Source organism: Parasteatoda tepidariorum, chromosome 3 (assembly GCF_982258835.1).
Source record: "Parasteatoda tepidariorum strain Cologne lab strain chromosome 3, Ptep-v5.0, whole genome shotgun sequence".
Taxonomy (NCBI): domain Eukaryota; kingdom Metazoa; phylum Arthropoda; class Arachnida; order Araneae; family Theridiidae; genus Parasteatoda; species Parasteatoda tepidariorum.
This window is the reverse complement of record NC_141757.1, coordinates 101,224,476-101,239,020: the sequence shown is the minus strand read 5'-3', so window position 1 is coordinate 101,239,020 and position 14,545 is coordinate 101,224,476. Positions and strand designations below refer to the sequence as shown.

Sequence of the window (14,545 nt, the reverse complement as noted above, 5' to 3'; positions counted from 1 at the left end):
GCTTCAGAATAATAGATACCAGCTTGTCTGGGAAATAAAGATTGTCTGCGTGCAATGCTGACCAGATGGCCACAATCATATTGGTCTCGAGTGGAGCCTTAACCTTCATGACAAGTTTGGCTCACAGCAGGCTGTAGCAGGAATACTTTACTTTTCTACATTTACATTAGATTGCTTTATTTCTAAATTCTAATACAGTAAATTATCTTTCTCTCATACTAATTCCACTTTTTTTTAATGAACAAGACATTTTTAGCTTTTAAGGGATAAATGACAAAAAATCAAGTAATCAAGAATAATTAATATGGTATAATAAATAAAAGGGTTCAAACTTCATTAAAAAAAAACATAGTACTAGAATAAAGTTATAGCAAAATGACTGTTATCAATTCTGATAGTTCTTTGTACTATTAATTGTTTCATACTTACAAGGAGAACGCCCAACATCATATCATAGTTATTTATTTGAAAGATGAGTTGATCTTTGTGATCTGGAAACTCTGCAGCCATGCGTAAAATAAAATTTTCTACTTCCACTTGCAAAGCAGCCAGAAGTCTGGCAACTCTTTCACTCGGAAAGTTTTCATTAATACCAACAATTGCAGCTGAAAACTCAGCATATCGCCTAGTTATCTGAAATTAGGATGAACTGCAATAAGGCTGCTAGTTAGAAATACTTAAACATAAACAAACATTTAAGTATTTTACTAGTATAGAAGGAAATTTAATTTAATATTTCTCAGCATCCAGACTCGTATTATATACATGGATGCACGAACTCCGTGCAAGGAAAATTTGTCCCCATCGCAGAACTTTGGTTAGTACAATTACTAAGTAAGAAAGATCCCAAACAAGATTTAAAACTACATTCATATGATTTAAAATCAAACATCGGGATTCCTATTTAGGCAATTTAAGGACACGCATCATGTTTTGAATTTTCATGATTTTATATTAAATAACGTATTCTCGTGATATTAAGTGAAACATCAAGATTTGTATTCACCCGAAACAAAAATTAAATGTCGATATTCATATTTGTGATTTAAAAATCGAGCAATTTAAAAAAATTTATAAAATTTGGCATTAATATTTTTATTATAATGTTGATAACATTCTGTGGATAAATGCTTTTACATACACTTTTTTCTTGCTCCAATTTCAGGTATTTTCAATTATTTAAAAAGTGTTTTTGAACATTATAGTTTTTAATTTCTATTTCCAGCTTTTTTGTTTGTTTTTTTACAAAACTCATCCTTGTATGAATCAATATAGAGCTTTTTAAAAAACACAATTTTTTTTAAAAAAAAAAAAACATTATTTTCAAACAAATTTTGACATTGTGATTAAACGTGGTGGTTTGATTAAAATGAGGTGGCAACAAAAGAGTTGAAACTAGTTACAAGAGTTAATCAATGTATGCAGAAAGTTTTTAATAGAGATTTTCTGTCAGCAGAAAGTTTTTCATTCTAAGTCTATCAGCTAAGTCTAAGGCAATCATCATAAGAATTGTGAAATTTTGTTGTAAAATTAACGAAGAGGAGTGAATTTTTTTTCAGAAATAAAGAGAATTTAAATATATTCCCTTCCTAATGAACATTTACATTTTAATTATCAATTTACATATTTAGCAACACTATGGATGACTATTTTTGTATGCAGCTGTTAAAAGTCCATCATTCCAGAGGGCAGCACAGTTGAGTTTTAACAATAGCACACAAAAAAATTGAAAAAATAAGACTGTTAGCTGAATCCTTGTCAAATCCACTAAACCCATACTCATATGTTACTGAATATAACATCACCTAATAGCGATCCTTCTCAAAACCTTTAGTAAAAAACATGTATTCCATTATGAACATAATAAAATCTGAAACATCTAATTTTGTAACAATCTTCAAGAATTAATCCCAATACAAATAAATTTTGCAAAATATGCTAATTCAAAAAATATATGAATTAAGTATCAACTGTTTAGTTATTTAGAATAATGTATTTTGAGTTATTAGTGTTTTTTTTTATAAAAAGAACACTTTTTATAATTAGAAGAGTTTTTAAAAATGTTTATTAAAACTTAACAATAAAGCTTAAGTTTGAACTTTTTTTTTATTTATTTTATTAGTTCTTAAATATCCAATTTTTTTTTTTTTTTTTTTTTTTTTTTTTTTTTTTTTTTTTTTTTTTTTTTGCTGTTAGAGTAAAAATTTCTATTTCAGCCCATGTATAACATTTTTTCCTTTTTCAAGTATGCTGGTAAAATTGAAAAAAGCACACACAAAAAAATATTTCCTTTCCTTTTTTAAAAAAAGACACTTAATATTACAGTAAAACCTGTTCCACATATTAACCATCATTTTTAGCATCCACTTAATTGTAACTTGCTAAAGGTGGTAGACTTCTACAGCAGTCATGTAGTGCAACATTTTTTTTAAAAAGGTTGTAAGAACAACTATTTTTCTTTTTTTAAATCTGATCCTTTTGTTACTCACCTGAAACAATCTAATGAAACAATTTTAATGAATATCTTTATTTTAATAAAAGCTTAAAAGTTCAATTGAATCATCTGATTATTTTACTACATACAGGGTTCCCACTCTATGATGAGATTGAAATTCAAGGACTTTCCAGGACTTTTCAAGGACCTCAACAAAATTTTCAAGGACCTTAATCTAAGACCAATTTTAAAAATTATTCTCTTCTATTTTACTAGAAGCAACAATGCTTGTTGTGGCAATAATTAATTTCAAATATAATACCTAAATGCTTTGCCTACATAGAGAGAAGAGAGTATATGTATTATTGACTAAAATTTATATTTTTTTAAAAACAACCCTACTGGTTTTACATATTAATTCACAAAATCATTTTCAGCACAATCTATAACTATTGGTAATGAGGTGTTAATGGTGAAATCTCCTGTGTATTTCCATGTGAAGGCTGCATGAAAGACAGAGCTAAATCTTAGGTATTCCATATTCCATGTCTATTCCATAACCCCCTCCTCTCCTCTATTAAACATCGTTTCTGAAATTATTCATCCATAATTTACACAACCTTCTCAAAATGTTATGCAGCAACAATTCTTTCTGAAAATAAGAATTAGAAGGAACATATCCCATTTTCACCATGTTTAAAAGTATTATTCGTTATGTGTAATCCACAATTGCCAATGAATATGACCTGGTGGGAATATTTCTCTTTTAATTCACACTGAAGCTTCTAATAGAATTTCCAATTGACATAGGGTCCATCCATGGATAACTGAAGTATTTTAGAGAGCTTTTAACCATCATCCGTGCATTTGTAAAAAGAGGACAAAATATTTTCTGCAGTTCCATACCCATAAATTGGGAGGTAAGGTACTTAGTGCAAACGTTATTATCAATTCCTTACCATAATGTCCATCTGCTTAGATTGTAGAGACTGATTTAAAGTCTCATCAAAGAGTACAGTGTAGCAATCAACATTCTTCAGCTCATTTATAAGAATCCCTTTGAAGTATAGTGCCAATCCAAAGGAGCCCAAATAGGCTCACTTTGTGGCACTACAAAAAAATTGTCTCGCTATACAGCTATCAGCAAACATTTTGGAGAACAATTTACTAATCCCTTCACAGGAGTTACATGAATAATTACTAGTGATGCACTTCAGACTTCAGAGAATTTCAGCATCAAGCACATTCCTTTTGACCAGATAAGAAGACAATGTTACCTCGGCCACTAAAGTTTCTGTTTCACATGGGGCACACGATGTTGAAGGAGTATTTACACCAGATGAATTAGATGTTGATGTCTTTGGAAAAAGAGAACTCAGGGCATGAGGCTGCTTTTTTGTTTTACCTTTCTTTCAAGTGTGATTTCAGAGCAGATTCTTCCATTTTCGCGATATCGATCTCCTTCATGTATAATCGGCACTTGGCTCTGAACTTCTTTTCGGGCATCGATAAAATCCATTCTTTATAAGCTTGATTATCCATCCATTGGGGATTAAAATAGCACTTCCCAGGCATAACTAGTCTAAACTGCATAACACAAATACGAAGTCGTGCCTTTGCGAATACGCTTTACAATAAAGTTTTGAAATGACGCAAACGTAAGGACAAGTGCGGATGGTAAAACGGCAAATTTATTGAAAACTACAAGGTACATATTGTTACGAAATTCGAGAGTATTCCAGTTTCAATAAGAAAAAAGAAGATCTAAGCATATGCGACAGAAGATGAAGTGGAGTCTCGCCCCGAACGCATTGATTGTCTGCTGTGCTCCGCGCGCTTGGCAGACACCAAGACGCTAGACCCGGTTAGAAACGGTGGCGTTAAAAACCACGTGAGAGAGCTCGGGAACAAAACAGAAAGAACGAGAAAGATCCGCGGGTGTTTTATAAAAAGGGCCGCCGGCAGTATTGGACAAATTCAAGGACCTATCAAGTTTTTCAAGGATCTAAGACGTTTTCAAGCACTTTCAAGGACCTAAATTTAGCACAAAAAAATTCAAGGACTTTCAAGGACTCTCAAGGACCGTGGGAACCCTGACATAATTACTTTGTCTAAATATTCTTAGCAAGCAGTATTCCCCTCCGACAGAAGAAAGAAGTGCCAGTTTTTCAACGCCAGTCATTAAGAAAAGTGTTCAGACCCTGGCTAAGCAACTTACTATACACAAACTGAGAATCATATTAGTAATTAAGGAATACATAATCATATTAGTAATTACGTAACTATAACTGTAAATGTTACTGATACAGACATGTATTTCAAGTTACTCTTCGTTGAAGTTGAATATTTTTTTATGTTATAAAATTACATTTAACAAAACTATTAATAGCCTCATTATTTATAACTCTGTATGTGGATATGTTTCTGATTCTGTTATAATTGTTTGTAGCATATACACCTGAATGTTACTGAAAATGTTATTTCTTTAATTAAATTAAGAATTAATTTCAAAGCTATTAAACTCTAATAGTTCTAATTCTGAAAGATTAACAAAAAAAATTATATTCATATTTCAAGTTCCTAGCACATGAAAAAAAAAAATTGAGAGCCCATTAGTGTATTTATTAACAACTGCTCCTAAAAAGATAATTACAAATAAAAACTTGTAAAATAAACTTGTCTCAATAACACAAATACTTTTGTGCAAAATGCAATTATTACATGCTAGACTATAAATTTAAAAGAATATTTGAATAAATTTTCCATTATGAACTCACATAATGTGGGCGCTTGTCAATATTGGAAAACTTCTGTGGGTCACAGTCACGGATACTTTCAATATTCAGTTGCAAAATATGTTCAAAGCGAGGCCAGAACATTTGCAACAGGTTTTCCCAATATCTAAAAAAATATAAATTATAATTTCATACAAATATATTTTGAATGCAAGGAGTTATAAAAAACTTTACTACATTTTTACTAAAGCATTAAAAGAAATATTATGGTCACAGATAAAATTATTTGTATTATTTTTTTTTTAAATGCTTTTCTTATGTTTTTAATTATTATTATAATTTTGAATGAAACTAACATTCAAAGCTTTTTATAACCTTTATTAAAATGTACATAAGTAACAATCCAACTTTTTACAATATGAGAAGTCTTTCCAGTCAAAAATGAAATTTTATAAATTAATTTTGCCTCAATATAGTTCACATAATTATGTTCAATAAAACGTTAAAACTAACGTTTATATGACTTTATAAAAATATGGAAATCAAAACTTTGATATTTTATCATGCAATAGTTAAAAAACTTTCATACAATTTTAGTGAAAAAAAATTTTAGTTTTAAAAAATCACATCTACAGAATTGACTGTGAAAGTTACGCAATCAAAAAATTTTTTTAATTAAGACACATTGTCATAAAGATTCCCATTTATTTTGATTATTTAAATTGCAGAAGATAGCAATAGGTCTCAAAACTATAAACCCACAAGCATCTGCACTTCACTTTTTTTTCTTCTTTTTCTTGCAACGATAAACAACATAGCATTTAGAAGTGAAAATAAATTCAATTCATAGAGATGGAACTATTTGCAGAGTTTTGAAAACAACATAATAGCAAACATTAGCCCAGATGTTCACAATTAATCAAATAATGGATCTTCATTTAAACATTGCAGTTTTAAGTTCAGTACTTAAGTTAAAAGGGTGAAAATGGCAAGGCATTCATAAAAAGCAAGATAACCTGAGTCATGATTTACAGCTGTCAAACTAGAAATGCAAGATGAAGTTCAAATTTCAAAGAATAGATTTTACACTCATCAAAGCAATTCCTTCTCCTGTTCCTCAGTCTTGCTTTCATGTGATTAATGGGAATGAATTATTCTCAGTCATTTATTTAGTCAACATGTAACACACACTTGGAACTCTAATCATTTATAAAATGTATAATCAAAGGAGATCCTCACACAATTATATCCCTAAAATAAATCTTAGAAAAAAAATGCACAAAAAGTCATAATTAAAATAAAATATAGATTAAATACAAATCTTTTATTCACAATAAAAAAATGCATTAAAAATTTTTAATATGGTCATAATTAAAATAAAGAAAAAAGACAATTTCAAAATAAAATTACTTGTCAAGAGCAGGAACACTTCGCTTGTGCATTAATACTTGATATCTATGTATAACATGGATACACAAGAACAAAGCAATGGAATCATAACAATCTTGGACATACTGTTGAGTATTTTTCTGAAAATAAAAAAAAATGAGAGCAATAAATAGAAAATGATGTATAAAAAAGCAATTATTAATAATGATTATTATACGGCATAAAATACAGTCAGAGTACATAATTCATTTATGTTTCCCTTTAAATACCCTCATCTTAATAAAGCAAAATGCGAAAAACACAAATGAATTATTTGTGCTGTTTTCAAACGTAATATGTATATACGTACATAATTCAAACATAACAAAAATTATATCCTATCTTCATCTGGATACCACCATCCAGATGAAGATAGGATATACTTTTTGATTCTCTTAGAATCATCACCAAGGATGAATTTCAGACCGATGCTAATAACCAATTAATGTAGCTCTAGTTTGAAATTCTCAATTCATTTTCTTTCCTCAATAAATGAAACATATTTTTATTGCAAAATTTAAATTTATCTAAACAACTTGAGGAAACACACTTGGAATTGGGTGATGTAGTTCTTGAATATGAACGATGAATGTGCAATGAATACTGTCAACTTTTTGAGAAAAAAATTATGTAAAAAAACTACATAACTTACATAAAGCACATATTGCTCTTCAAATTCTAATAATTTGGAAGAAAAAAACAAAGAAATTATAACATTGAAATACCTAAATGCAATGACATATTTGATAATTAAATATTAAAACTTTGACCTTTTTTAATTTTTTTTAAAAGAAATTTTATTTTTTCTAGACATGTTCAAAATGTAGTATGAAGATTAAAATATAATTCAGAGATTTATTTAAATATTAAACATGTAAGAAGTTTGTACAGGAAAAAATATTAAAAGTTATATTTCCATAAGAAAGAAATAAAAACTTACTATTTTATTAAAAATACAAAGTGAGCAAAACAACATTTCTTATTTTATTACCAATAATTTACAAAATGTTTCATACAATAAGAGGAAGTAAAATGTTTTATACTTAATTCAATTTAGCTTTATGAATTTTATACTGAAGTAGAGTAGGCTTAGTTTTTCTAGAACATTATGCCTTTTTAATACATGTAGTTATTATTATTTATATTATTAAATACAGTAAGACAAAATTATCGAGTATTTTATACAAATTCCAGAAGCTCATGTTTTGTTGAAAGTTTTTTTTCTTCGAAGTATTAAATATTAATCAGTGTTTTTATGTCAATAAAATATCCACAGATATTAAAGTTAATTTAAAAAGTAAATACTTTACCAAAAACATGGACAGAGTCTTTAACATCACAGAGTTAAATAATTCTCCGGCACTTTTGCTTGACACCATGAAGAATTCAGATATAAACAAGTATTCTCGGCAAGCATTATCGACTAAAGCAAATTGTTGACTTCTAAACAGACTTTCAAATGTGTACTAAATAAGAAAATATTTTACACTAGAGTAATGTATATGATATACAAAAATAACAAATTTGTACCATGAGAATTATTGAATTAAATGGAATAAAAAAAATTTTAAATTGTATGGTAAGAATATATAACATATATTAACACTATATATATTAACCCACAGAGATCCTCAGTAGGCCATGCATAATATTTTAATCCTTTAGAGAAGGTCTGAAACTTTTTGGTGCAGGTAACCACATAATAATTTTAAAAACAATTTGGGAACCCCATAAGCATTGTGAAAATCCAACAAACCTATAGGGGATATTGTCTGTTTCTTCATGTACTGTAATATGCTATTGCTGTTTTAGGACATTAATTTTAAAACATAGAGCAATGTGAAAATTTTAATTAAATAACAAACTTGTAAATATAATACTATGATAAAAATACATCAAAACGTTTTAGTTTTTTTTCTTTGTCTGAACTGTCTTATCTTAATCTATTTTCAAACAGGATGTGTAAAAACATTTGGTGATTAAAAGACTGCCATAATATGTTAAAGAAATATCAAAATTCTAACATTTTTAGTGACCTCTGCTTGTAGGTCCCACAACCCCAACTGCAGTTAAGGCCTACAGTTTAAGAAAATTTTTCTAATTTGGAACGCCTTTATTTTAAACACACTTTAAAAATAAAATAAATAAATATTTAAAAAAATTAAACAAAGGAACATTTTATTTACATTATCATATTGTAAAATAATTAAATAAATTTTTGTTCTGTAATCAAATTTATAAAATTTGACAGTGCCGGGAATCAAACAACGCAACACGGGATTAGCAAGTTGGTGCTCCAAACTACACCAAGCTCTTTGAGCACCTGGCAGTCCGACGCATATCAAGCTTTTTAAATCAATTCTGTGGTTTGTCAGTGGGACTATATTATGCCCCATTGCACATCCCCTAATTTGTCGATAATTATTTGACTTGGTATGGTAGCATATATAATTTATATAATATCTGACTTAGTTTCCTAATTATAAAGTTACATTGTTAGTTTTCCTCGATGCAGGTGTTTGATCTGTCCAAATTAAGTTAGATAGTCAAAAATAAACCTAGTTATTGATAGTTCAAAAATAAACCTGCTTGATTCGAAATTCTTTGTTTTGTTAATCAATAAATAAAATAATTTTATGAATGTAATTATTAACAGATGGATAAAGAAATTGAAAATTCATATTTTATGTGAGAACCCACTTTTAGTAAGAAGCGATCGAGAAACATGGAAATACTGGATCCTAAGGAACCATACGTTTCTAAGACTAGTGGAATCACTGATAGGACACTGTTTAACTGCAACTTGAATCTGATTTATGCTTGAAATTAATGAAGATTTAGTTTAAAATTTTAAATTTGTTAAAATGACAGTGGTTATTTAACTTTTCCCAATAATAAATCCTTGCTATCATGTAAGGACTATTTATTACAACATACAGCACATATTTGTAAATTTTTTTCAAATACCAATATGGATACCAACACACTTTACCTCTCTTCTTTAGTCTCTTATTGCTTTAGCATTTTAATAATTACTTTACGCTTAAACCAGCATTCTATCTCAATTTCTTTTACAATACATATACAGTGGGTGATCGGTTAACGAACATAATCCGTTCCAAGACTATGTTCGTTATCCGAATTGTTCGTTAACCGATCATCGATTCACCAAAGACTTCTATGTGAAATCGATTAATTCGTTCTGGAGACCCTAAAAATTAAATTTTAAAAAAAATGTATAATTTCTTATTAAGTTTTTTAAAAAATAATACATACATATAGTCTTGCAGATTAATCAGTCCTTTTCATTTTTTGCTTATGGGGCGTTGAAGAACATGTCCAATGTCGATTGCTTTTCTCTCTCTTTCAGGATTATCCGGAAGTAATTAATAGCATTGTCGTTGTAAAAATCCCCAACCCTACTGACATCAGCTTAGTTTGGGTGCCATTCTAAGACCATTGCTCTGACATCCTCCCACTTTTTCAAAAGATCTTTAACGGCAGATGTCGGCATTGGTATGCTCTTTCGTCTTCCTTTTGTTCAGAAGGAGACACATTTCGCTGTGTTTCTTGGTGTTCTTCATTCAAAATTTCTTGGAGTTCTTCTGCCGTCAGTTAATCTACATGTCCCATTATGAGCTCTTCTATGTCATCCTCGTTCACCTCCTATTCCAGATCTCTAGCAGTTGTCAAAATTTTATCCATAATTTCAGGGGTGTCTCCCTGATCATCTCCGTCACCTTGAACGAAGGATGGACACAGCTTCCGCCAAGCAGAAATCAACTGTCGCTGTGTGACTTCTGACCACGCCTTTTGAATGATACGAATAGCTTCAAGAATGTCAAATTTTTATTTCCTAAACTTTTTTGAAGTCATTGTTGAGGAGAATTGCCTTGCTTCAAAACACCGACGAAATAGCGCGCGAGTGTTCTTGAAAGCCGCAATAACTTCCTAATCCATCGGCTGAATCAGCGAAGTCGTATTCGGATTTGAAAACTGAACTGTCAGCCAGGGAAAGTCAGTCAACAAATTATCTTCAAGATCCTTTGGATGTCCTGGTCCAATAAAAGCAGTGCTTTCAACGGCAAGTCATTGGTATCAAGGTAGTCCTTGATGCTCGGACAAACTTCAAATAGCCATTCTTTGAAAAGATACTGTGTGACCCATGCCCTCTGATTCGATCTCCACATTACTGGCAGTTTGTTATTAATTATGGAATTTTTTTTTGAATGCTCTGGGATTCTCAGAGTGGTAAACGAGAAGTGTTTTAAGCTTTATAATAATAATTATTGAATGACCTTTAAATTTAAATTCATTGTTAATTCAAGTTTCCTTTAGTAATTATCATTACTAAGCATGCTTTAAATATCTTATTTTGTATGCGAAATGATAAACGTTTAATAGTACTTTTTTTTCAGGCCGAGAAGTGTTCGTTAGAATTCGTTTTGTTCATTATCCGAATATGTGTTCGATGTCCGAACAGAAAAAATCTTTCTTGAAAGTGTTCGTTATCCGAATATGTGTTCGTTAACCGAACACTAAAATCTTTCGTGAAAGTGTTCGTTATCCGATTTGTTCGTTAACCGATCTGTTCGTTAACCGATCTGTTCGTTAACCGATCACCCACTGTATTACTCAAATAATGTGTTATATGTAAAATTAAAATGGAAAGTGAGTTGAAGAGTGAAATGCTTGTTCAATAATGAAAGAATTTTTATTTTTAAAGCCTTCTTCTAACATTTCAAAGAGCAGTTTCTACTATTTTTAAGATTCTCGATATAGCAGATGGATAAAGGAAGAAAAAATAAAAAAAGGAAGGAAGCAACTGAATGAATGGGCATGTTAGCAAATGGGTGTATCAGTGAATCGAAAAATCTATAAGTGGTCAATAAGGTTCTAATCTTAAATCATCAATAATCTTAAATAACTGAATAACCAATAAGCTATATCTTAAAAGTTCTTATAAAATATCCCATTAAGATTTAGATAAATTAAAATTAACTATATGCATCATAAATAGGGGGAGTTTTTTCCCCTTATGAAATTTTTATTTAATATCAATTATAGGGACAGAACAGAATTCCCACCGGTGATTTCCAGAATAAAATTCAAAAGATTTTGCACATTTTCATGAATTAAATTAGCATGATTTAATTGTACTTAAAAAATATAATTATATATGTTAAGAATTTATAACATATATAAAAACAATTTTCAGAAATAAAATTGATAATTCCTTCATCTAAAATTTCAGTAATATATTGTATCTAAAAAAATCAACAGCATAAAAAAACATAAAATTATTAAAAAATATGAAAAAGAAAATTGAGATTAAATAAAATAAAATTTCGTTTAACAATTTCATAATTAATTTTATTTAAAGTTAAAAATAGATATGAATTAATTTTAAAAATGTTTATTATTTTAATGTTTTATTATATTTAAATAATTTTTAAAACGCTAGTTTAATAGAAAGTGGTAACAATAAAATTAATAAGTATAATTAAAATAAAGCTGATAACAAGAAAAAATATGGTACCACTGGATATTATTCATTACACAAATGATAGTTTTATTGCCAAGCGATAAATTGAAACATATTTGGGGGGAAATAGTGTATGATCATTTGTTACCCTTTTCAAACTTGTTAGAATAAAATAAATTTGAATTACCAAAATATTGATTGAATTCATTTTTTATAAAAGTAGGAGCTATTTAGGATACCATAAAATAAGTCAGCATATTAAAGCACAATGAGTAGTGTAAGAAATGATAAATAATTATAAAAATAAGTATTACTTTTGTTTCATTCTTTTGAGCTGAATGAGGAACAATAATTTGACTTTCTAGTTCAGTAGTAAGAATGTTGCCTCTATTCCCAAGAGTAAAAACTGTAGACCTATTCTTTAAAGAGGGCTTTGATGAAAATATACTTATGACGAGTCAAGAAAAAGAGACAAAGAAAATGAGTAGTAAAATTATTTTTAAAAAAACACAAACAATTCTTCTTACAAAAATTATGTTTAAATAAAGTGAAAAATTTCAAATGTCTTCAGAATTTCTAGATTTACAGAAGATTATATAGAACTTTTGTAAATTTGGAAAGTGTATTTTTCCATAAAAACTTTACCATGAATAGAAATAAAAACTTCTTATTTAGTAAAGAAATCAATCATAAAAATAATTAAGGCTGCATTAATATTCTTAGTTTACTCCTCTTAAGAAAGTAATTTTTTTCTCCCTTTAATTGCTCTTTTTTTCCAATTACTCTTTAAAAGTGCTCATTTAACTACCAAACATTTAACTACTTCAGTAACATTTAACTACCAAAGAGCACTTGATATTTATGAAGGTAACCCAAACAGTAAGGGGATGAAATTGTGTTACTGTAAGTTTCAGAAAAAATAATTGCCCTACATAAATTCAATTAATTTTTAAAAAATTTACATAAAAGAGACATGGAAAAACAGTACAAAAAAAGGATATCTCTCTTTGCAGTATCTTCTACTCCCATTAAATCATCACGATCAGCTAACTCCTCAAACTAAAATGGTGAAATAAACACATAAGAAATAAGTAGAAAATTAAATATAAAATGCAAATATAATGGATGGATGGACTATACATGACAAAAAAAGTATTATACAGTAGAGTCCCGATTATCCGAGTTAATGTGGACCACGACTAACTCGGATAACCCAAAAACTCTGTTAAAGGGAAGAGTATTAAAATGGAAAAAAAAAAAAGATTAGGTATAAATGTAATATTAAATGCAGAGTTTATACGAGTTCACCACCTACAATTCATATTATAATTAAAACCTTGCTTAAAAACACTTAAAAAGCGTACTTAACGAGGATTAATGAGTTTTTACTAAAAAAAAGTCCTTAATCGTTTTTTGCCTTACATTACTTTGGCATGTTTTGCCATTTTTGAGCTATAAACAAGAAAGCTGGTGTCGCCTCCTCTTGTTGTTCAATATATTCAATATCACTTTCGATAGCTTTTATAATGATTTTTTTATGTTGAGAGATTTTTATATGTTGATTTTTATCATCACTGTCTTCATCATCTTCGCTAGATTCATTTTCATTTCTGACGATATTAACTATCATTTCATATGTAATCTCGTGTTGTCCTTCAGCTTGTTTTACTGAGTGTTTGGAAGATAAAATTCAGAATTTTTTTCTTCGGTAGTTTTAAAAATAAACTAAAAAAAAAAGATCTGTGAAATATTTGATAGCTCGGTTAAAGCGGAAACTCGGATAATTGGGGCTCAGATAATCGGGACTCTACTGTACTTAAAAGCTGCTTCTGAATTACTTTATGCTACAGTTAGTTCCTCCATCAATAAAGTTGTTTGGAAAAAAAGTTAGTTTTTAGTACAGTTTGTTTAAAATAAAGTCACAATGAATTCATTAAGCAAATAAAAACATAATTGAGAAAATATAAAGATATTTTTTTGAAAAAAAAACTATATAAGGACTTATTTACTAAAATAAGTCTTAAAAAAGAAGAAAACAGCAGAACTACAAAAAAAAATATTTAAAAAATTCCTATTTCATTGCTATAATTTCTTTAAAACATGAATTCATTTGTAATTTATATTAATTTTTTGCTGTTCGTGTTTTCTTTAACTTATTTTTTGCTTTAATTTCATTACATATTTTTTATTTGTTTATAGATTTATTTCTTAAAATTTGCATTAAGAGCAATATATATGTACACTAGAGAAAAAATGCCTTTTAAATTCCAAGTCCAAAAGTTTGTTTCAGATATTAATTTCCTTTTTAAAAATATTGTAATAAATTTGGTACTTAATGTTATAATATAGATCTTTGGTATAAAAAAATAAATAAATAAAAAAAATTTAAAAACTTCATTAAATCTGTCAGATTTTTTTTAAAAATAGTATTTTAGACAGAATTTAAAAGAAAATATCTTTGAA

General features: G+C 28.6%; 1 protein-coding gene across 3 annotated transcripts in view; it reads right to left on the bottom strand.

Annotated features, from left to right (window-relative positions):
- Positions 1-14,545, bottom strand: part of Vps52 (vacuolar protein sorting 52) — a 32,709-nt gene that overhangs the window by 4,910 nt on the left and 13,254 nt on the right. For all 3 annotated transcript variants that reach the window (XM_016071920.4, XM_016071918.4, XM_016071921.4), the window contains exons 11-16: positions 13,084-13,141; positions 12,397-12,530; positions 7,908-8,063; positions 6,580-6,698; positions 5,212-5,335; positions 430-633 (exon numbers count right to left, since the gene is read on the bottom strand). In XM_016071920.4, the coding sequence (XP_015927406.1) occupies positions 430-633; positions 5,212-5,335; positions 6,580-6,698; positions 7,908-8,063; positions 12,397-12,530; positions 13,084-13,141 (795 nt within the window). The remainder of the gene's footprint in view (positions 1-429; positions 634-5,211; positions 5,336-6,579; positions 6,699-7,907; positions 8,064-12,396; positions 12,531-13,083; positions 13,142-14,545) is intronic.